At 62.8% G+C, this 22,332-nt stretch overlaps 1 protein-coding gene across 8 annotated transcripts in view; it reads right to left on the reverse strand.

Annotated features, from left to right (window-relative positions):
* The window catches only part of ACSBG1 (acyl-CoA synthetase bubblegum family member 1), a 34,947-nt gene that overhangs the window by 1,144 nt on the left and 11,471 nt on the right, over positions 1 to 22,332 (reverse strand). The window contains exons 1-15 of one of the 8 annotated variants that reach the window (XM_051834647.2): positions 20,402 to 20,516; positions 19,763 to 19,889; positions 16,602 to 16,700; positions 15,827 to 15,927; positions 9,515 to 9,735; positions 9,074 to 9,162; positions 8,745 to 8,865; positions 6,554 to 6,634; positions 6,318 to 6,467; positions 5,978 to 6,154; positions 4,904 to 5,085; positions 3,884 to 4,114; positions 3,334 to 3,551; positions 834 to 973; positions 257 to 503 (exon numbers count right to left, since the gene is read on the reverse strand). In XM_051834647.2, the coding sequence (XP_051690607.1) occupies positions 257 to 503; positions 834 to 973; positions 3,334 to 3,551; positions 3,884 to 4,114; positions 4,904 to 5,085; positions 5,978 to 6,154; positions 6,318 to 6,467; positions 6,554 to 6,634; positions 8,745 to 8,865; positions 9,074 to 9,162; positions 9,515 to 9,735; positions 15,827 to 15,927; positions 16,602 to 16,700; positions 19,763 to 19,812 (2,107 nt within the window). In that variant the 5' untranslated portion in view covers positions 19,813 to 19,889; positions 20,402 to 20,516. Of the gene's footprint in view, positions 1 to 256; positions 504 to 833; positions 1,006 to 1,161; positions 2,458 to 3,333; positions 3,552 to 3,883; positions 4,115 to 4,903; positions 5,086 to 5,977; positions 6,155 to 6,317; positions 6,468 to 6,553; positions 6,635 to 8,744; positions 8,866 to 9,073; positions 9,163 to 9,514; positions 9,736 to 15,826; positions 15,928 to 16,601; positions 16,701 to 19,762; positions 19,890 to 19,975; positions 20,114 to 20,401; positions 20,854 to 22,332 lie in introns of those variants that run through there. The other 7 variants (XM_051834648.2, XM_070054606.1, XM_051834644.2 and 4 more) reach the window with 7 other exon arrangements.

Below are 22,332 nucleotides of genomic sequence, written 5' to 3' on the forward strand. Positions count from 1 at the left end.
CGGTCGGGTAGGGGGTAGGGGTCTACAAGCCCTCCTCTCCAGGTCCCTCGCCTCGGCCTTGCTTTCCCCTCTGTGGTCTGACGTCCGGGTGGCCTAACAGTTCCACCGCCATCCAGGGAGAAAGTCCCACAGACAAGACCGCGGTCCCAGGCTTCTGTGGGCCCTCTGGCTCCCACGGGCCACACCGTCCCCTCCTGCCAGCCCTGGCTGCTTCCCGACAGGCACCTCCCAGGCCCCCCGTCCAGCCCCGGCCTACCCAGCTCTCCACCCGAGATGGAGAAGTCCCGCTCGAGGATGGCCCACTTCTGGATGTGGTAGGGCCGGGCGGCCGCGTTGCTGTTCACTCTCTGGATGCCCTCCTCTATGGCCTGGTACACCGCCTGGTCCCGCCGCCCCACGATCTCCGACACCGTGGTGGCCCGGCTGCCCACCCTCTGGCAGAACTCCAAGGCTTGTTCGCTCAGGTTATCCGTGGGGTCCGAGGTGTCCGGGTCCAGAGTGCACTGCGAAGGCAGGTGGGAGACGAGGCGCGAGGCTCAGAGCTGACGGCATGGGCCTCCGTGCTGCCAGCTCCGTCCTAGAGACGGTTCTGGGAGGACTCTGCAGCCCTGCCTTTGGCGGGAGCAGTGGCCTACCGGGACCAGAACCGCCTGAGGCTGAGGAGCCTGAGGGTGGCAGGTGCACCATGGGAGCTGCTGGGGGGAGGGTTTTGTGTGGGCTGTGGTTGCCCCGCCGTGCAGGGGCAGCAGTGACCCGAGTCCCCCGTGTGCCTTGGCCAAGCCCAGGCCCCCCCCCCCCCCCCCCGCCCCACCCAGCCAGAGCCCCGGGCGCACCTTCAAGGTGAGCAGCATAGACAGGAACTTCCTCTGGTCCCCGACGAGCATGGCGTTGCTGATGATCGGCACCTCCGTCTTTACCGCCTCCTCGATGGGCACCGGGGGCACATTCTCCCCGCCGGCCGTGATGATCAGCTCTGGGGAGACAAGGCCACGCCCCCGGCACAGGCTGGAGTCCAGGGGCGCCTGCTGACCCCCAGTCCTGGCCTCAGCCACAGCTGCCCAGGCCAGGAGCAGGCGGCACTGCTGGAGCTGGCCCCTCGCACCTGCAGGCAGCCCCCCACCCATCCTCACCCGAGCCCTCGGCCACAGCCCCCCACCCTGCGCCCTGAGCAGCCGGCGCCACTCCCCTCCCTGCCTTTGCTTCAGAACCATCACCCGCGTCACTGCGCTAAGGGCTTTATGCCAGTAACTCCTTCAGTCCTCATGACTGCGGCGAGGACGGCGAGGGGAGGAGAGGGTCAGTCTCTTGTCCAAGGCCACCTGTCAGTCAGTGGCAGAGCTAAGATTTCAACCCAGGCCCAGGGGCGTGGCGGTGGTGGGCACTGGTTAAGACACCTGTGTCCCACTGGGTTCCACTCCCAGCTCTGCTCCTGACTCCAGCTTCCTGCTGGCTTAGTAACTGAGTCCCTGCCATCCACGCGGGAGACCCACAGGATGCTCCTGGCTTCAGCCTGGCCCAGCCCCATGAGTGAACCCACGGATGGACAATCTCGCTCGCTCTCCCTCTCTGTAACACTGACTTTCATACAAATAAATGATAAATTTTTAAAAATAAATATTTACTTATTAATTTGAAAGGTGGATCGAGAGAGAGAGAGAGAGAGAGAGAGAGGTCTTCCGTCTGCTGATTCACTCCCCAAATGGCTGCAACAGCCAGGACTGGGCCAGGCCGAATCAGGAGCCTGGGACTCCATCGGGGTCTCCCACATTGGTTGGCAGGGACCCAAGCAATTGGAAGCAGAGCAGCCAGGATTCAATTAGTGCTCCTACGGGGATGCCAGCGCCACAGGTGGCAGCTTCACCTGCTGTGCCACAACGCCAGCCCCCCGAAATAGTTCACAGGAGTTAATAGGAAAAGGCCACACTGGGGACTGCACACACCGTTGGAGGGAGTTCAAAAGAACTGGGTAAGTGAAGGAGGGGCTGTACCGTGTTTGTGGACTGGAAGACCCCAAATGAAGCTACAGGTTCAGGGATGTAACCATCAGAATTCCAGGAGATCAACACCATGACCCTAAAATTCACATGGAAACGCCCACGGCCAGGAATGGCCCCGGCTGTCTTGGACGAGAAGATTCAGGCTCCAGGGCCGACACAGCCAGACAGTCCCAGGGATAAAGCCTCAGAAATTAAGACGCTGGGTGTGTTGGCGCAAGGCTAGGCCCACAGCCCAAAAAACTGGCCCCTTGAGACGGTGGACAGGTGAATTTCCAAGGAGGCACTGCAGGGGACTGAGAAAAGCTGGTCTCAGAAGCCAAGCTGGGCCAGCAGCATGCATTCGGAGAAATGACCCTGACCTCTGATCGTGCTGTTTCCAGAAGGAAGGCACCAACCCGGCTAGAATTCTGTGTTCTGGCTCCATAGCAACCTGCCGGGAGCGGGGACGCAGTGTCCTCGCCTGCCATTACAAAGACAAACACGCGGTGGCGCTCGCGGCCCGCCCCAGCAGCTGCCCGTTAACCCTCCCCTCCCCCTACTCCCGCTCCCGCCCCAGGCCAGGCTCCAAACGGACAAGGGACAGGCTGGGGCGCTCACTCACCGCACAGCACGCCCCCTGAGGGGTCCAAGCCTCCGCAGCCATCAGAGGGCACCGGAGCTCAGTCCCACCCCTGCCTGCCTGACTTCCAGCAGTCACCCACCCACTCCCAGAGCCTCAGTTTCCCCTGTGCAATGGGGATGCAGGATTCTCGTGCAGGTGCAGTTGGCATCCCACCCAACGGCACAAAGGGCAAAGCGCCTTTCCTTGGAGGACCCCCCCCCCAGCTCTTCCGGGTCTCCGAAGGGGAGTTCTGCGAAGTCTGTGCTGCACGTTCAATGTGTGTCTGCTCTGTGTTCTGCCAGCTAACAAACTGTGCTTGCACAGAACCATCCTAGGTATGCCCTTAAATCTCCAGCAGGGCCCGGCGCAGTGGCGTAGCAGGTAAAGCCGCCGCCTGCTGTGCCGGCATCCCATATGGGCACCGATTCGAGTCCTGGCTGCCCCACTTCCGATCCAGCTCTCTGCTGTGGCCTGGTAGAGCAGTGGAAGATGGCCCAAGTCCTTAAGTCCCTGCACCCACGAGGGAGACCTAGAAGAAGCTCCTGGCTCCCGGCTTTGGATCGGTGCAGCTCTGGCCATTGCGGCCAGTTGGGGAGTGAACCAGCAGATGGAAGACCTCTCTCTCCCTATCACTCTGCCTTTCAAATAAACCAATCTTTACTAACATATATGTAGTGGTGGGAGTACAGTTCATCAAGCCCCCACCCCGACCCGCCGGCCGCAGGCCACACTCACCTTTCAGGCGCCCGGTGATGTAGAGGAAGCCGTCGGCGTCCAGGCGGCCGGCGTCGCCCGTGTGCAGCCAGCCCTCGGCGTCGATGGCCTCGCTCGTCTTGTCCTCCATGTTCAGGTAGCCCATGAAGATGGTGCGGCCCCACAGGCAGATCTCGCCGATGCCCTCGGCGTCCTCGCCCACCAGTTTCACCCGGCAGCCTGGCACCACCTTGCCCGAGCTGGTGGGGGAGGGGCAGGGAGCTGGGGTCCCCCACCTCCCAGTCTCCCCTGATGGATGGCAGGCAGGTGTCCCCTCCCAGGGCTTTCTGTTTGAATAGGGGACCCTTCGGGTCGAGGAAAGATTCGCAGGTGAACGGAAGAGACTGGCCTGAGCCAGGGGCGCTGGGGGCAGGCATTTCAAGGTAGACGAGGAGGCTTCTAGCCACGCCCCCCAAGTGACCGTCGCCCCGCCCACCAGAAGGCGGAGAGACGGGGGTGGGGGGGAGGGTCGCTCGGCCCGGGCGCGCGCCCACACGCACCTGTCCGCGCGCGCTGTGGCCTAGGCGCTCACCTGTAGAGCCGGTAGTTGTAAGGGCTGGACATGAAGTGGGGGCCCGTGGTCTCGCTGAGGCCGTAGCCCGCGTACAACCGGATGTTGAGGCCCAAGAAGAAGTGCTGTGTCTCCGCCGTCATGGGGGCCGCCCCGTAGAAGCTCTTCTGGCACTTGGCGAAGCCCAGCGCCTGGCGCACCTTGGCCAGCACCAGGTAATCCGCCAGCCTGCTCGTGAAGGGCTTCAGGTCGCTGGCGGCGGAAGGAAGGGTGCTCACGGGCTCCGAGGCACAGGGTGGCAGCCGGAGGGTCCCCACCCGCACAGGCCTCCCAGGTGTCTGAGCTGACTGGTTGGTGCCAATGCCCGGGCCCCTTGTTAAATGGCGGTGCCCCCCGAACGCGCATGCAGATGTAGGAGTGGGATTGTGTGCATGCAACAGAGGTGCATGCAAATCTGCACACACGAGAGCACGCGTGGGCAGAGGCTCAGCGCATAGGCCCCTGGACACACGGAGACACCGTGGATGACCCCATCTGAAGCCTGCACATGCTGGGCTCATGCACGCTTGTTTCTCAAAACTGCACGTGGAGCTGCGTGCTCACAGCCATGCGCACACGCCCCGGGATGCACGATACCATGGCACACACTGCCACGCCGCCCATTTCCACGCTGAGGCCAGGCCAGGGGCGTGTCACTGGTTCTGGGGGGTTCTAAAAAGCCATCAAAAGGCTGAGCTCTGAGCATCACTGGGGACGCTGGGGTGGCCGGGAATGGTAAAACCCCATGGCTGTGGCCCCTTTTCCAAGCACCTGCTGGGGTCACGGGGCTGTGTCAGGAGCCACTCCCTGGGGACTGAATCGAGTCGGACCTTCCAGGGAGGCCCCAAAGATGGGGGCTGGGAAGAGGGAGAGGCCCCAGCTCGGCCACTGATGGGGTCCCTGTCCGCGGGCACGGGGACAAGCCTGGACGGTCAGATCCTTGCCTGTGTCTTGAGTCATGACCCAGCCCGGCCGCCTCCTAGGCCCCCAGGCCCTCGGTACCTGTGAGGGCAGGTGAGGTTCTGCTCCAAGGTCACCGACATGGCCCACAGAAGCATCTTGCGCCGGATGAAGCCAGACTGAGCCGCCACCTCCTGGATGCGCTCCATGATCTTCTCCCACACCCGCGGCACCCCCATGTGGGACGTGGGCTCCACCTCACGCAGGGTGTTCACCAGGCTGCCCTGCCCTCCGCCAGGGAGAGACAGGCAGGGTCAGGCCTAGCCGGGTCCAGGAGGCCGTGCACCCCCACAGCACACCTGCTGCACATGGTCACTGGCATGGGAACACGTCGGCTCCAAGCTGGCTCCTCGCTTTTGTTAGCGAGCAGAATCCCAAAGTCGTCAGATTCCCCGGGGGGCCGGGTGCTTTGGGGCTGCCCCGCTCCGTCCCTTCCCAGCCCTGGTGGGGCTGATGCGACCTCGCCCTCCCCCTAAGCCGTGTTTGCTCTGGGAGTGGACAGGTGTCAATGTGCGGCCGCTGAGACAAGGCCGGGTCAGGCTGGGGGGTCCTGGGAGTTCCCCTCATGGTTTCAAGGGTCCAGAGTGGGCATCTTGTGCAAGAGCTAAGACACTGCTTCCTGTTCCGGCCACTGGGCAACCTCGGAGCCAGCAGCTGATGGCTCAAGAACTGGGCCCTGCACCCACGTGACAGCCCCAGATGGAGTTTCTGGCTTGTGGCTTTGGCCAGGCCTAGCCTTAGCTGCCGGGGGCTTTTGGGAGTGAACCAGCAGATGGAAGATTCTCTGTCTCTGTCTCTCAGATTAACCCCCCCCCCCCTTTGAATGAAATAAGCGTCCAAAGACAGGTGCAGTACATGGGGCTGGGACACAGGAAGGGGCGTGGCTGCCTTGTGACCTCGTGACCCTCTTTGAAGCCCGCCCACCCCAAACGGCCAAGTGGACCCAGGACCCCCGCCTAACACCCACTGTGTGGTGTTGTCGGTTTCCCTTCCTGTCTGCTCCTGGGGAGTCAGGCTGGGCTAATGGCTGGTCAAAGAATTTGGGCCCTTGGGTAGGCCCTGTCCACACCCCCACCCCACCCCATACACCCACCTGACCCCGGGGGGCACACTGACCTTCAGGGCGTCCGGCTCGGCGAAGCAGACCTGTGCCCCCCACTGGATGCCCGTCCACAGGTCGTAGATCTGGGCGGCAATGTGGCTGAGGGGCAGATAGCTGACCACCACCTCCTGCTGGACCTCCGCGGGCTGGATGTCGCCTGCCTGGCTGCCGTAGCGGGCTGTCCACGTGATCTGGGGGGGGGTGCGGGGGGAGGCAGATGGGCACCAGCGGCATGCACAGCTGCAGTGGGGGCGTGGGGCTGCGGGTTTGAGGTCCCCCAGGGGCAGGCCTCCCCTGTCCCCCAGGCGGGTGGATCTCCCTGCCGATCCCGGCCGCAGCCCGCTGCCCGCCTACGTTGTCTTGGCTCAGCATCACGCCCTTGGGGTTGCCAGTGGTGCCCGAGGTGTAGACCAGCGCGCAGCACTGGTTGGGTTGCTGGGCAGCGATGATGGCGTCCAGGGCCTCCTCGGGCACGTCCTCTCCCAGCTCCATGAACTCCTCCATCTGCAGGGGCAGGCGAGCGCAGGGGAGTTGCTGGCGGAGTCGGGGGCGGGGTGGCGAGCCCACCACCCCCGGGCCCACTCGCATACCGTGTACACGTTGGCCATCGGCTTAGGAGGGGGTTCCCGGTACATCACCACGGCCTTCAGATGCGGTAGATTCTTCCAGATCTGCAGGGACGGGACCCCCACCCCAGGTTTCAGCAAGGCCAAGGTCACCTCCCAAAAGCAGCCCCATCTCCCCACGATGGTTCTGTTGGGCCAAGGCTTTGGGGGAGCCCCACCTCTGACCTCTGACCCGGCAGCACCCCCCAGTTCCCCAGCATGAGAACTTGGGGATGAGGACAGTGGGGGATAGGTGCCCCAGACACCCCGGTCGGGGGAACACACCCTGTGAGCACACATGGAGCACGGTGTGGCCGTGGGGGCCGAGCTGTGCAGTGGTCCCAGGAGGAATAATTCAGTGGAAAAGGGATGGGGCATTGTGGCACAGCGGGTTACGCTGCCACTGGGACTCCTGCCTTCCACATCAGAGCCCCTGGTTCGAGTCCCAGCTGCTCCACTTCTGATCCAGCTCCTTGCTAATGCGTTTGGGAAACAATGAAGGATGGCCCAGGTCCTTGGGCCCCTGCACCCACATGGGAGACCCGGAAGAAGCTCCTTGCTCCTGGCTTTAGACTGGCCCAGCTCTGGCCTTTGTGACCATTTGGACCAGTGGGTGGAAGATCTCTCTTTCTGCCTCTCGCTCTGTAACTCTACCTCTTGAATAAATAAATAAAATCTTAAAAAAAAGGGTTTTCCCCAGGAAGGGTAGAGTCTGGCTCCTTCACGGAAGCCTGAAATGGTCACCAGTGTGGTGTTGGCGGCTCGTCCAACCCCTGCTCTGTTACAAAGGGCATTTCGCACTTGGTTTTGCTGTGAGCACCGCGGCCTGCAGAGGGAGCTGTTTTACAGCTTTCTCTGACCCGGGCGTGCTGTCCAGGGAATTCTCTCAGTGACTGGGCTGCAGCCTGGGCCTGCTACCTGCAGGAATTCTTTTTTAAAAAATGCATTTATTTCTTTGTAAATTTATTTGCTTGGAGGCAAAAGATTTTGGGGGGGGGTGGGGGCTTCCATCTGCTGGCTCACTCCCCAAATGCCTACATCAGCTGGGGTTGGGCCAGGCTGAAGCCAGGAACTAGGAGCTCCACGTGGGTCTCTCACGGGGGCGGCAGGGGCCCAAGCACTTAAACCACCACTTGCTGCCTCCCGGGGTGCGCGTTTGCAGGAAGCAGGAGTCAGGAGTGGAAGCAGGACTTGAATCCGGGCCCTTGGTATGGGCTGTGGGCATCTGACTTTGTTCAACCCCCAGCCTGCAGTGCCGTTCACCCCTGAGACTCGGTGCCACCCGCAGGCGCACACCCGTCACCCCGCTGTCCTGATGGAAAAGCCACGGAGGCAGCGCGCTGCCGGAAGTCCTAGTGAGGCCCTGTCACTCACTGCTTGAGTGACCTGGAGCGTGTCGCTGGAGTGTTGTGGGCCTCAGCTTCCTCACCTGCCAAACAGGCAGGCAACCATTGCCCAGCCTTGCGTGTGTGTGCATGTACGCGTGTACATGCGTGTGTGCATGCTTGTGCGTGCATGTGTGTATGCATGCGTGTGCATGCATGCGTTTATGTATGTGTGCATGTGTGTGCACATATACATGCATGTGTGCGCATATGTGCATACATGTATTGCATGCATGTGTGCTTATATGTGCGCATATGCACGTGTATGTGTTCATGTGTGTGCACATATGATTGTGTGTTCGTGTGTATGTATGTGTGTATGTATGTGCATGTATGTGTACTTGTGTGCACGTATGTGCACTGTGTATATGTGTGCACACACATATATGTGCATGTATGTGTTCATGTGTGCATGCATATGCTTGTGTGTTCATATGTGTGTATGCATGTGTATGCTTGTGTGTGCATGAGTGTGCATGTATGTGTATGCTTGTGTGCGTGTGTGAGCATGTTTTCATGTGCATGCATGCATGTGCATGTTTGTGCTTGTGTGCACGTGTGTGCATGTGTGTATGCATGTGCGTGTATGTATGTGTGCACGTGTGTGTCTGCTTGTGTGTATGCGTGTGTATGTGTTTATGCTTGTGTGTATGTGTGCGTGTGTTCGCGTGCATGCATGTGTGTGTAGGCTTGCATGCGTGTGTGTTGGGTGGACTGCTGTGGAGGGTGAGTGGAGACCCCAGATGGGAGGCCGCTGAGCGTCTGCCCCTGCCCCTGCCCGGTCCCCACACCTTCAGAATCTTTTCCAGCTGCTTCTGCGTGTCCACCACGATGACGTTGGCGCGGCTGTCCCGGGCGATGTACTGACAGGCCTCCGGGGAGCTGGTGGTGTAGATGCCGGTGACGATGCCGCTGTTGGAGACCCCAGAGGATTTGGTCTGGGCAGGTGCACAGGGCCCACCCCGACCCCCATACCCGGAAGCCTCCAGCCCCCACGAGCCCCAGCGGCCCAGGCAGGGCACCCCGGGGAAGAGCTGGGACATGGGGGGGCGTGGGTGGGGGCCCTCTACAAAGTTCCCTGCCCACCTCCCACTTGTGGAGACCCCACCCTGCCACTCACCCCGCAAATACAGTGCCCACCGCCGCGAAGAACCACTCCGGGGAGTTGAAGCCGAGGATGGCCACGCTGTGGGCTCGCTCCAGGCCGAGCTCCAGGCCAAAACAGACGGGCCAGGTCAGCCGGGCAGGGAAGGGGGCCCTGCGGCAGCTCCTGCCCTCCCACCAGGCTGCGGGGGCCCTGTGGATTTATCTCAGGGACCACCGAGCCAGAGACTTCCCTGGGGGGAATCCGCCGCTCAACAGCGCAGCCCCCCCCACTGGAGTGAGCCGCCCCCTCCCCTCCCCGGGAAAGGGGGCCTCCAGGGCCCACGCACACTCAGTGCCGGGCCCCGCCCAGCAACCGGAGTGGCTTTTACAGCTGTTATTTCTGAGGGCCCTGCCTAGGGGGCGCTGGGGAGGCAGGGCTGGGGGCGGCGGGGCCCAGGCGTCCCGGGGCTCTCACCTTTAGGAAGCTCTTGGCAGCCTTGCGGGCGATCAGGTAGTACTGGAAGTAGGTGACGTGCTCCCACTTGTCCTGGCGCTTGAAGCCCAGGGCGCTGAGGTCCCCGTACTTGTCCAGCGCCTCGTAGAACATCCGGTGCACGGTGTACGGGAGCTGTGAGCAGCCGGGGTCCATGCGCAGGCGCACGCGCCCGTCGGCCCGAGTGGTCCAGAGCGCCTCCTCTGCGGGCGGAGACCACGGCCTGAGTCAGGCCCAGGGGGAGGAGCCCAGGGCCCCCAGGCAGGGGTGCGAGTCAAGGGCCGCTGAGCCTTCTCCACTCGCTCCTCAGTCTTCCCCGCTCCGGGACCCCGCGTGGGCTGACCCCAAGGACGCACAGCCCTGGACATCAGCCGCTGCCGTGCAACCCGGCAAGGGACAGCGGGACGGAGAGGGGCGTGGCTGGGGAGGACTCTAGACCTGGGTTCAAAGCCTTGACCCTGACACTCCTGCTCGGCAGGGTGACCAACCCCTCCCCTCCCAGCTTGCTGTAGCCTGCAGAGAGCCAAGGGGTGGGTGGGGATGGGCAGGGCTGGGGGAGGCTGGAGCCCAGAGGTTATGGCCAGCTGCATCCCCCATTGGAGTGTCCAGGCTTGATGGCCAGCTGCATCCCCGCCTGACTCCAGCTTCCGGCCGGTGCAGACCCGGGGAAGCAGCCAGTGATGACTTAAGTCGCAGGGTGGCAGGGGCGAGCCCCGGATGGAGTCTCGGGCTTCTGAGGTCAGCCTGATCCAGCCCTGGTCCATGTGGGCGTGTGGGAGTGAACCAACCCAGGGGAGATCTGCGCCTGTCTCCTCTGCCTCCCTTTCTCTCTCTCAAATGAGGCTGAACACGAAGGAGACTCAAACCCGTGCCCAGAAAGAAGCCAGATGCCAAAGGCCAAGGTGAGCAGAGGCAGGGCAGTGCTGAGATCTGTTGCCAGATCTTCAAAGCTTTGCACGTTTATGGCCGCTCTGGTACAGACAAGAATTTGCACACTGCGGGGCAGGCATTTGGCTTAGCTGCTAGGAGCCCAGTAAGGCACCCGTGCCCCGCGCCTCTGCACCTGCTCTGTGTCCAGGCCCCAGCTCCTGGCTCCAGCTGCCTGCGGCCACAGATCCTAGCAGGCAGCAGGGAGGGCTCAGGTAGCTGGGTTCCAGCTCCCGGCTTCGGCAGGGCCCAGCCCTGGCCATTGTAGACACTTGGGGGAGTGAACCAGCAGGTGAGAGCTCGGCCTTTGTATCTCATAAACAGATAAAACTTAGGGGCCAGGGTGTGGCGTAGCAGGGAAAGCTGCCACCTGTGATACTGGCATCCCAGACGGGCGCCGGCTCGGGTCCCTGCTGCTCCACTTGGCGCGCACCTGCTAGAACTCAGAAAGGAGCTGGATTTCTCAGAAAAACCCACACAGCTCAGGAGCTCTAGTGTGCCACCTGGTGGCTGTGCTCAGTACTGACGCCCTCGGCTCTGCACTAAGGGGCGATTTCAAGTATTCTTGTCACATAAGAAATAGCTATGCCTGGCCGGTGTTGTGCCAGAGTGGGTAAAGCCTCCACCTGCAGTGCCGGCATCCCATATGGGCACAGGTTCAAGTCCTGGCTGCTCCACTTCAGATCCAGCTCCCTGCTAATGCACCCGAGAAGGCAGCAGAAGATGGCCCAAGTGCTTGGGAACCTGCATCCAAGTGGGAGACCCAGAAGAAGCTCCTGGTTTTGTCCTGGCCCAGCCCCAGCCATTGCGGCCATTTGAGGAGCGAACCAGCAGATGCAAGATCTCTCTCTCTCTCTCTGTATCTCTGCCTTTCAAATAAGTAAGAATCAATCTGAACATTTTTTTTTTTTTTAGACAGGCAGAGTGGACAGTGAGAGAGAGAGAGAGAGAGAGAGAGAGAGAGAGAGAAAGGTCTTCCTTTGCCGTTGGTTTACCCTCCAATGGCCGCCGTGGCCAGCGCATCCCGCTGATCCAAAGCCAGGAGCCAGGTGCTTCTCCTGGTCTCCCATGGGGTGCAGGGCCCAAGCACCTGGGCCATCCTCCACTGCACTCCCGGGCCACAGCAGAGAGCTGGCCTGGAAGAGGGGCAACTGGGACAGAATCCGGCGCCCTGACCGGGACTAGAACCCGGTGTGCCGGCGCCGCAGGCGGAGGATTAGCCTAGTGAGCCGCGGCGTCAGCCAATCTGAACATTTTTTAAAAAGAGCTACCAGAAATAAACCTGAGCATTCCTGTTAAAAACAATTATTTTAAAATTTTAATTATTTAAAAAAATTATATGGACTAAACCAAACATAGCCATTAACCAATCAGCATCTTTAACCCCTGTGCACCAGTGTCCACTTGGCTCACAAAGTTCTCGGAGGGAGGAAGGCCAAGGCTGGGTGAAGTGAAGCCTGCGTTGCCAGCCCCATGGGGAACAGGTGGGAGACGGCAGGCAGCGTTGTCACCACGGGGCGTTCCCAGACGGGGAAACGGAATTCCAAGTTAGCGGCTGAGCCGGGGCAAGACCTTACTAGGTCCTTGAGCTGCTGTGGGTGGCTGGGGCCTGGTTAGTCAATAGAGGGGAGCCCTGGGGGCCTTGTCCCTGGTGGGCTGCTCAGAGCTCTGGGGAGGAGGGAGCCTGCACCAGCCAGGCCTGCTGTGCCAAGGCTATGAGCCTGGGGGTGGCCCCTGGTCAAGTCGCTTAAGCGATCAGGCTGAGCTGCCAGTTCTTCAAGTCATCCCACCTCTCTACCTGGCCGGTTAACGGGTGCACAACCGTCGGCTCTGTCCCAGGCCCAGGCTAAGATCATGACCAAGGACACAGCCAGGACCTGGTGGCTGCCCCATCACCCAGCAAGGCAGCCAAGTGGCTAACAGGCACCCAGTCACTGGATCTGCCGCCAGGTGTGGGGCAGCCTAACCGAGGGCCAGATGACCTCAGCGCTGGGCTCTGTGGACAGAGGTGGATCTGTGCGGGCAGGGCCCCGGGGCCGGGGGGAGGTCATGGGCAAGAGATGAGTGACTGGCCTGAGAGTCCCAGGACCAGGGAGCACCCCCGCCCCACCCCCCACCTGCTGTCCTACAGCATCTCTGCTTGCCGCCCCGGGCTGAGCCGCTCTCGCTGCCTTCTGTTCGCCTTTGCTCCGGGACCCCTGCCGGTCTGGCTGCCCCGGCGGCTCCAGCTCTCTGCTGTGGCCTGGGAAAGCAGGGGAAGATGGCCCAAGTCCTTGAGCCCCTGCACCCACATGGGAGACCTGGAAGAAGCTCCTGGCTCCTGGCTTTGGATGGGTGCAGCTCCGGCTGTTGTGGCCATCTGGGAATTGAACCAGCAGATGGAAGACCTCTCTCTCTCTCTCTCTCTGCCTCTCCTCTCTCTGTGTAACTCTGATTTTTTTTTTTTTAGTCATGTGTTCCACCTTCCCCAATGGTCCTGAGTCCTTTTTTTTTTTTAAGATGTATTTATTTATTTGAAAGAGTTACACAGAGGCCGGCACCGCGGCTCACTAGGCTAATCCTCCGCCTGTGGCGCCGGCACACCAGGTTCTAGTCCCAGTCAGGGCGCCGGATTCTGTCCCGGTTGCCCCTCTTCCAGGCCAGCTCTCTGCTGTGGCCAGGGAGTGCAGTGGAGGATGGCCCAAGTGCTTGGGCCCTGCACCCCATGGGAGACCAGGAAAAGCACCTGGATCCTGGCTCCTGCCATCGGATCAGCGCGGTGCGCCGGCTGCAGCGGCGGCCATTGGAGGGTGAACCAACGGCAAAAGGGAAGACCTTTCTCTCTGTCTCTCTCTCTCTCTCACTGTCCACTCTGCCTGTCAAAAAATTAAAAAAAAAAAAAAAGAGTTACACAGAGAGAGGAGAAGCAGAGAGAAAGAGAGAGAGAGAGAGAGAGAGAGAGAGAGAGAGAGAGAAATCCTCCATTGATGGTTCACTCCCCAATTGGCCGCAATGGCCAGAGTTGCGCAGATCCAAAGCCAGGAGCCAGGAGCTTCTTCCATGTCTCCCATGTGGGTGCAGGGGCCCAAGGACCTGGGCCATCCTCCACTGCTTTCCCAGGCCACAGCAGAGAGCTGGATCAGAAGAGGAGCAGCCTGGACTTGAACCGGCACCCATATGGGATGCCGGCGCTTCAAGCCAGGGTGTTAATCCGCTTCACCACTGACTTTCAAATAAATAAATACAATTTGAAAAAAGAGAGAGAGAGAAGGCCTGGGCGGGGCTGGGGGTGAGGTCAGGTCAGGGCGGGCATGAAGGGGCCAGGGTCCTGCCAGGGGCGGGGCGGCCGCGGGAGAGGGAGGTGGTGACCTGAGCCTTGGAAGCGCCCAGCCTGGAGGGGTGGCTCCTGGCTGGGACCTGGGGCTGTGGGGCTGTGGGTGCAGGGCTGCCGCCTCAGGATGCTGCGAGCCAGCGATAAGGAGAAGCACCTGCCAGGAACTTGGCAGAGCGGTACAGAATGTACTGACCATGGAGGGGGGAGCTTGTGGTTCCTGGTGCCCAAGGGGATGGGTGAGGGGTGCAGCTGCGCCCCGCCCCCCGCTCCCGATATCTTCCTGACACAGGTCAAGGACCCTGAGTCACCTGCTGTGGCCTGGCCGCTGGCTCCCCAACCTCCCCATCTGCCCTATGGGGTGGGGGAGGGGGGAATGGACAAGGTGCTGGCTCTGAGCCCCTCCTGGTCCCTGCTTTCCCCCTTTAGTCCTGCCCTCGAATTCGCTGAGCCCGTGTAGGGGGCAGGGGGTCCAGCAGACCCGGCGTGGGGTGTGAGAAAGAGAGTGGCACACGGCCGGCGCCCCGGCTCACTAGGTTAATCCTCCGCCTTGCGGCGCCGGCACACCAGGTTCTAGTCCCGGTCGGGGCGCCGGATTCTGTCCCTGTTGCCCCTCTTCCAGGCCAGCTCTCTGCTGTGGCCCGGGAGTGCAGAGGAGGATGGCCCAGGTGCTGCACCCCATGGGAGACCAGGAGGAAGCACCTGGCTCCTGCCATCGGATCAGTGCGGTGCGCCAGCCGCGGCAGCCATTGGAGGGTGAACCAACGGCAAAGGAAGACCTTTCTCTCTGTGTCTCTCTCTCACTGCCCACTCTGCCTGTCAAAAAAAAGAAAGAAAGAAAGAGAGTGGCACACACAAGCCAGGCCCTGGGAGGGGACAGCGGGGGTGGGGGGACAGCCACGCAGGTGCCGGGAGGCCAGTCCGAGGGCCCCCAGCGGCTCCGCGTTCCTGGAGTGACCGCTTGTACCCATTTCACAGATGAGGAAGCAGCTGCGCTCATCTGACCACTGCAGAACCTGCCCCCAGCAGAGGCTGAGTGGCATGGGGCCTCTTTCGGCGCCCAGCTGCAGCCTGGAATGCCAGTGTGCCCTTGGACGACTGGGGAAGGGGCTGAGGGAGGCCACGCTCACCCCCGGCCCCCGACCTCCCAGCTCCCCAGGGGCAGGGGCAGTGGGATCGGCTTCCCGGCCAGCACCACAGCCAGCCACATCTCCCCCTTCGGCAACGAGGGTTCAGGGTGTGCGCAACCCAGCCCGGGCCCCAGAACTCGGGACCCTCAGGCTTCCCGGGACCTCGATGGCTCCACGGTGAATCCTGATTCACCCTTGGCGGGGGGGCTGCCAGCTGGCCTGCTACGTGGAGGGGGCGGGGCCCTGGCCGGACGTGGAGGGGACAGTGCCGTGCACAGTGCCCCCGTCCCCTGGGCTGGCTCCTACCCTGCACGGAGCCTCTCTCCAAACAGTGCCACCCACTCCCCTGAGCCCCCCAAAGCCCCGTGTGACCCCAAACACACGTCTGGGACACACCGGCCACCGCAACTACCACCTGACCCTCCCCGGCAGCTGGCTCCTGCTGGCTAAAGAAAATGGGGTGAGGACAGGGACCCCGGGCTGCCCGCTCCAAGGAGGAGCCGGCCGCGGGCCAGACTGCCCGACGCCCGAGAGGACCTAGATCCCGGGCGACAACCAGCGCCTTTCCTGTTTGTTTTTCTAAGCCGTTGCTACAGTGCGAACAAAAGCCGGCCTGGTGTGTCGGGCTCGTTTGGATAACTCATCAGAGTAAACAGCCCGGCCTTCCTTGGGGCAGGAGGCCGGGGACACACGTGACCTTACAAGCCTCCGAAACAACCTTGCCCCTCGCCCCAGTGAGCCGGGCCGCCGGCTGGACGTCGCCCAGCCTGGGCCGAGGCCCTCCGTGGCCCCTGTCTCCTACGTCTCTCTACAGAAGGAGAAATCTTCCCCGACTCCCTCCATCACACGGGCAGCCGCCGCCATGGCCGTGAGGACAGGGGCGTGGTGCCCCCCCCACCTGCGCGGGACGGCCCGCAGCCGGCTCACCTGGGCCGTCCACCTGCACATCGTTGGCCTTCTCCTGGGCCAGGGGCTCGAGCGTGTGGCTCAGGGACTCCTTGGTCAGCGTCTGCCTGTCAGTCAGGGAGCTGGTGGGGACAGCAAACAGTCGTTAGCACCGGGAGGCGGGGTCTAGGCTCTGGGACCGCCCCCCGCCCCGGGTGGGGGCCACCGGCGCCTCCTCCGCCTGCAGGCTCCCGGGGGTCTTCCATGGAAGGGACGCCAGGGGGTCCAGGACCTCAGAGGCCCCCATCCCAGCCCCCTCCCCCACAGGCTCCCAGGGCTGGGACACGGAGACCCAGGCCCACCGTGCTGGAATCTGCTGTGTGACCCTGGGCAAGTGTCTGCCTCTCTCTGGGGGCTCAGTGCCCTCTCCTCACCCCTGGCCCAGCCCCCTGTCGCCTCCCAGGCCTGGCGACCCGCAGCCCAGGGGTTACTGGGCTCCCACTGTCATCTCAGCCTTGCTGGCCCTCAGCAGCCTTCCTCCTCGGGGTGCACCCGGCCACACCTCCCAGGTGGATGAGCAGACGGATTTCCGTGCACAGCTCGGGACAGTGCCGCACTGCATAATTGCACGATGCCAGGGACAGCTTACAGTCATCAGCTGTGTAAACAGAGCCCACTCCAGTTGTGCAGTGTGCAACCTGTGCAGCTGCTCATGGCAGCCCTGAGGGTAGGACCCTGGCTCCAGGAAGTCCCATCTGTGTGTCAGGGTGGGGCTAGCCCCGTCCCTGCCCAGAACCCCGGAAACCGGGCCAATTACCTGCTTCTGACATTCGGCCTTACTCCTTGCTGGTACTGCAGATTCAAACTAAGTTTGCAAACACACTTGGGCCCACCCGGCAGCAGTCTGGTTAAGAACCTGAGACAGACACCAGGAGGTTACGAAGGGAGGGGACCCGGAGAGGGGGAGGAACCCCGGGCGGGGGTGGGGGAGGGCTGCGCTGGCCCCTGTCAAGGCCTGACAACCTTGGTGTTGCTATGGTGACCTCCAGGGACAGCAGGGTGACAAGGCCGGCTTCAGGGTGAGGCTTCCCGTCCCAGGCAGAGGGGAGCAGAGGTCTCTGGGTACCTGGGACCTGTCCTGCCTCCACTATGGGATAAAGGAGACGCTGTGATGTGGCTCGGTGGCCCCTGAGCTCTGGGCTCAGGCAGGAGCAGGGTGAATGCATTGGGCACAGGGCCCTACACTTGGGCTGCCCAGGGTGACACCGTGACCCTAGCACCGGGGGCTCCGGCCTGATCTTGACCTGAGCAGCCTTTGCAATCCACAGCTGCAGAGCCACCTGCAAATTCACCCCGGGCCGTGACCTCCCGGCAGGCCCAGAGTCTGTGTTTAACACCTGGCCATCGGCGTCCCCGCCACCTCGCCACCTCGTTACACTTGTGTCAGTGAATGGCAGGACAATGACGACGTGAGAGCCAGCGCCTCAGGAAGCCGAGGGCCACGCACTGCCTGTGCCCCCGGCCTGCGTTTCCCGGGAGGAGGACGAGGGCGTGGGAAGCCGCGTCCCGGGACTCGGCCAGTTCCTGCCCAGCAGGCTCCCTCCCGTCAGCGAGCAGTGGACTTTGGTCCAGCGCCAGGACTCGGATGACAGGGCCGCCCTTGCTTGCTCTGCAGCTCGCTAGGGCCTTGGAGATCGGAGACTTGGAGGGGGGAGGGAGAGAGGGAGAGGGGAGAGGGGGGAGGGAGAGAGAGAGCGATCTACCCACTGCTTCACTCCCCAAATGCCCACGACAGCCAGGGCCGAGCCAAGTCAAAGCCAAGAGCTGGGACCTGCATCCGGGTCTCCCACGTGAGTGTCAGGGACCCAGGTACTTGATGTGACCCAGGGTGCGCATCAGCCAGAAGCTGGAGCCCAGGCCCTCTGCCATGCGGGACGTGCTGTGCCCTTCTGACATTTGCCCCTCCTACTTGTCCTTGTCCCCTGTCTCAGCGCAGACGCCACTGGCCTGGCTGCTCCCACACAGCGCGGCCACCTGCCGCGGGGCTGGGGGCTGCCTCTTGGTGTCTGCTCCCTTCCTCTGTCACTCTGAGTCAGTTCTAAGGCCACTGCCGGCGCCCGGCCTGCCAGCCCGCCATCCGTGTCCCGCTGTGCGGGGTCCTTTGGTGACAGAGGGGGCAATGGCACAGCCGCACAGCCTGGAATCGGAGCTCCCGACACTGAAGACGTTCACGGCGGAACCGATCCGGAGCGGATCTTACACCAGTCCGAGCCCTGCGCAGCCTCCCGAGCCCTTCCTGGGGCTGGCGGCTGTTCTGGACGGGGCAGGTGGCCACCGAGTGACCTCCCCAGGGGAGGTGACACACCGTCACCTGTCCCGGGGATGAACGCCGTATTCCTGTCTTTCTGGAAGATCACACTCTGCTGGAACACAGCGCTCCGGAAGCTGGCGGCGTCCCAGAGCGAGGCCCCGATCGGACTAAGGTGGCCGAGGAGCCTGGCTGGCCTCTGTGTTCTGTTTGTTTTGACAGTTCTGTTTATGTAGGGGCTGGCGTCCTGGTGCGGGGAGCTGACATCGGTGACACTGGGGACACCGCCATCCCATATGGGCGCTGGCTGGAGTCCCGGCTGCTCCACTTCTGACCTAGCTCCCTGCTAATGCGCCTGGGAAAGCAGCGGAAGATGGCCCAAGTGCTTGGGCTCCTGCACCCGCGTGGGAGACCCGGATGGAGTTCCAGGCTCCTGGCTTCAGCCTGGCCCAGCCCCAGCCATCTGGGAGTGAACCAGCAGATGGAAGATCTCTCTCTCTCTCTCTGCATTTCAAATAAATAAATCTTTAGAAATTTTATTTATTTGAGAGGCAGACTCACAGAGAGACGGAGGTGGAGCTAGAGCGGCCATTTGCCCACAGCAGCTGAGCTGGGAGTTGGGAGCCCAATCCGGGTCTCCCACGTGGGACGCAGGGACCCCACGGCTGAGCCAGCACCACTGTCTCCCAGGTCCGCACCGGCCGGAAGCTGGGGTCAGGAGCGGGAGCTGGGTTTCCGTCTGGGTTTTGAATTCCGGGGAGGAGGAGGAGGACCCTGGGAGGGCGGCCCCTTCCCTTAATGGGGACGAGGCAGCTTTCGCAGGGCGGGCTCCCGGGAGCACGCTCTCAAAGCAAGAAAACAACAACAACTGGTTTCGCTTCTGCCAGCAGCGCATCAGGAAAGACAGCCAGCAAAGGGCGTGTCTGAGCGAATCTGCGTGGGGGAGGCAGAGGAGGCTGGGCGAGCCCCCGTTTACCTCTGTCTTGATCCTCTCCTTCCAGAGGAGCTGATGGGAACCATCGGAACCCAGAGGTTCCCCAGGCACCTGTACCCCCCCCCCCCTTCCAGGAAGCCCTCCTAGATTTTCCCAACACCTTCTCACCCTCCTACCCTGGGACGCTCAGGGCGGGAAGCTGCCTGAGAGTGTGGGTCACACCTGACTCAGCTCTGCCTCCAGCCCTGGGGACCTGCTGCGTGCACTCAGGAAGTGTTGGTTGGCTCCAGCCCCTCGGCAGTAGTCCTTGTGTGTGTATTTGTGTGTGTGTGTGTGTGTAGCACTTAAATCTGGACGAGCCCACATTCTCCACGAGGATCAGTTTCCTGCTTATGTCTGCTGCCGGCCAGGCCTCTGTTCTGTGCTCAGTGAATGCTTACAGCCACGTAGAACTGTCTGGGCTCAAAGCCCTTGACCAGCTGTGTGGCCCCGGACGGGTCAGGGGGCCCCTCTGAGCCTCCGCTTTCTGCCTGTAACCCAGGGGGAGAAACGGGAAGGTGCGGGTGCTTAGTACTGAGTTGGCGCTCATCCCGGTGCCCAGTGGGCTCTCCTGGGTCCTTCAGGAGTAAGAGGAGACGGAGTGGGGAGAGAAGCCCCCAGCCCAGGCCGGGGGTGCAGGTGGAGGCGCTGAGCCTGGGGGCCGGGGTGGGGGGCAGCGGGGACCCTCGTTCCTTACGCAGTCCTCAGGCTGGCGCTGGCAGCCCTGAGCAGCAGCACCTCTGGCATGGTGGGGGGGAGGGAGCTGCGCCCCACGCGCGCTGGCCCAGGACAGCCCCAGAGAGGCCTGGCTAGGCCCAAGCGCCCTGCAACAGAGACACAGCGTGAGTCACGGGCCCGGCCAGCCGGCTGGCCCAGGGGGCAGTCGCCCTCCCGCCTGGGCGGGGCTCACCAGCTCCTGCAATTTACAGCCTGTCGAGCTGGGCGCCAGGCAGAGCGACACCCTGCTCCGGGAGGTGGCCGCCTGGGGGCTGCTCCGGTCCTGGCCTGGAGCTTTCTACCGCGGCTGGCTCCCTGGCCTGGTCTTAGGTGTCCCCTCTCCCACGGAGGGGAAAAGCTGCCTTCCAGAAGCCTGGAGAAGGTACTTGCCGCCCCCGGGGGTGGGGAGGGAGAGGGGAAAGGCACATTACCGCCCCTTCCCCTGAACCCCCCCCCAGCACAGGGGAAGCCGGTGCCCCCCGCAAAGCCCAGGGCCCCCGCTAAGCGACCACTCAGCACAGAGGAGCTCCCCTCCAAGCTCGGCCCCTGCCAGCGTTCTCCTGTCCCCGGGACCTGCGCAGAGGGGCTGCCGGGAAGGCCCGCGGGCCCTGGCACTCACCTTCCTCCCGGGCACGGCGGCAGGCACAGGGCTCGCACCCCCTCTGCTCCCGCGGCTAATGCATGGTGCGAATGGGAGCCCGCGGCCGCTGTGCCCGGGGTTCTGGGTGATGAGGCAGTGGGGCTGGGCGTGCGTGGGGACCCGCCCAGCCCGCCCTGGGGCTGCAGGTGAGGTGTGGCCCTGGATACCTCTGACCCACATGGCACGGAGCCCCAGCTGCCCACCTGTGTGATGCTTACATAACTGGGGAGGCAGCTGAGGGACCTGCCGGTGCGGGTTGGAGAGGCAGTTTGCTGGCAGAGGTCCTCAGCAGAGCCTGGGGAGACACTGTTCCCGCCACGGGGCCCCCCACCTGGGAGCGGGCCAGGGCCCCCGGGGCTGGGCAGGAAGCTGGCGCTGGTTTTTTTTTTTTTTTTTTTAACCATTTTTTTTCTTTGGTAGTCATGCGTGCCGTGTCAAGCGTGCGCCTCCTGACATCCTCTCCACGACTCTGTCATGTAGGTGTCCCGAATGGCCCCATTTTCCGGACGCCCTGCTTTGGTGCTGTGCGGCCCGCGAGAGGCAGGGTGGGCACTGTATCCGCAGGCCTCCCACCCCGGCTCCGAGGCCAGGACAGGGCGTATGCGAGGTTCACTCTTTACTAACATCATAAAACTCAGCCAACCCTCCCTCCGGCGCCCGCCTCCAGAGGGCCCCTGTTTCCCAGGAACAAATGTCCCCACACCTTGAACTTGGCCTCCCAGTGCCCCCTCCCCCTCCCGCCTCCGCTACCGGCACCAGCAGGTTTCCGGCAGCTACTGGCTCTCTGCCAGCATCTTCTCAAACTAAGGACCCCGCCCGCCCTCCTTGGGAGCCCCTCCCTCCCATCCCCACCCTTGGGTCCCGGGGGGGGGGGGGCTGTCCTTGGCAGTGGGCCCCTTGTCCCCTTTGGGAAGTGCACCCACCCCTTCCTCTTTAAATTACCACCTGCCAGCCACAGCTCCAGAACCCCAGATGGCCTCTGGGGACGCTTGGGATTGGATGCAGTGAGGCAGCTCCAGGGACGGGGGGGTGGGGGTGTGCAAAGGCCCTGTACCCCGTCAGGGGGCAGACGGCGGCCACATCGCAGCACCAAGCCTGGAGGTCAATGCCAGCACCCCAGCTCCCAGGGAATGCTGGCCCCCACCCCTGCCAAATCCCCAAGGCCTCTTTTCCCAGCAGCCCTTGCCTGCTGCCATCTCGAAACACCCAGCTAGCGCTGGTCCCGAGCCCTGGTGGGTTGTGCACCTTCGGGAAGCCCCCTGCCTCCACCCCCCCCCCTCGCTGCTCCGCTGTCCCCAGTCCCCCACAGCCTGCGAAGCGCCCGGTGGGACTGTCCCTCTCCTCGCCCCTCCCCTCCTGCCCCCCTGGAGGCTGCACAGCGGGCACCCCGGACCTGGGTCCTGTGCCCCAGTGGAGTTTTCTAATGGAGGAAGCGCGGGCAGGTGCTGAGCGCAGTGTTAAGGACGGACGACACTCGGGATGCCCCCGTCCCGAAGTGCCTGGTTCCGGTCCTGGCTCTGCCCCCGACCCCCGACGCCAGCGTCCTGTTCCTGCACACCGCCCTGGGAGGCAGCGAAGGACTCAGCCCCTGCCTCTCATGTGGGAGACCCGGATTGAGATCCTGGCTCCTGGCTTTGGCTTGGCCCAGCCTGGCCCTTGAAGGCATGTGGCAAGTGACGCAGTGGGTAAGAGCTCGTTCTCTCTCTCAAATAAATAAAATGAGTACATTAAAAAAAAATCAAATAGAAGAGGATTGGAAACCTCAGAAGACAGAAAGTGGGGCCTTGGGCTGAGGCAGAGAATCTGCTAGGGACCCAGTCTCCTCCCACCCGGGACCTACCAGAGGACCAGACTCGGGGCAGGCACCCCGGTGCCCTTGACCAACAGAAGTTTAACAGGAGTAGGCCTCC

This window comes from Oryctolagus cuniculus, chromosome 12 (assembly GCF_964237555.1).
Source record: "Oryctolagus cuniculus chromosome 12, mOryCun1.1, whole genome shotgun sequence".
NCBI classification, from domain to species: domain Eukaryota; kingdom Metazoa; phylum Chordata; class Mammalia; order Lagomorpha; family Leporidae; genus Oryctolagus; species Oryctolagus cuniculus.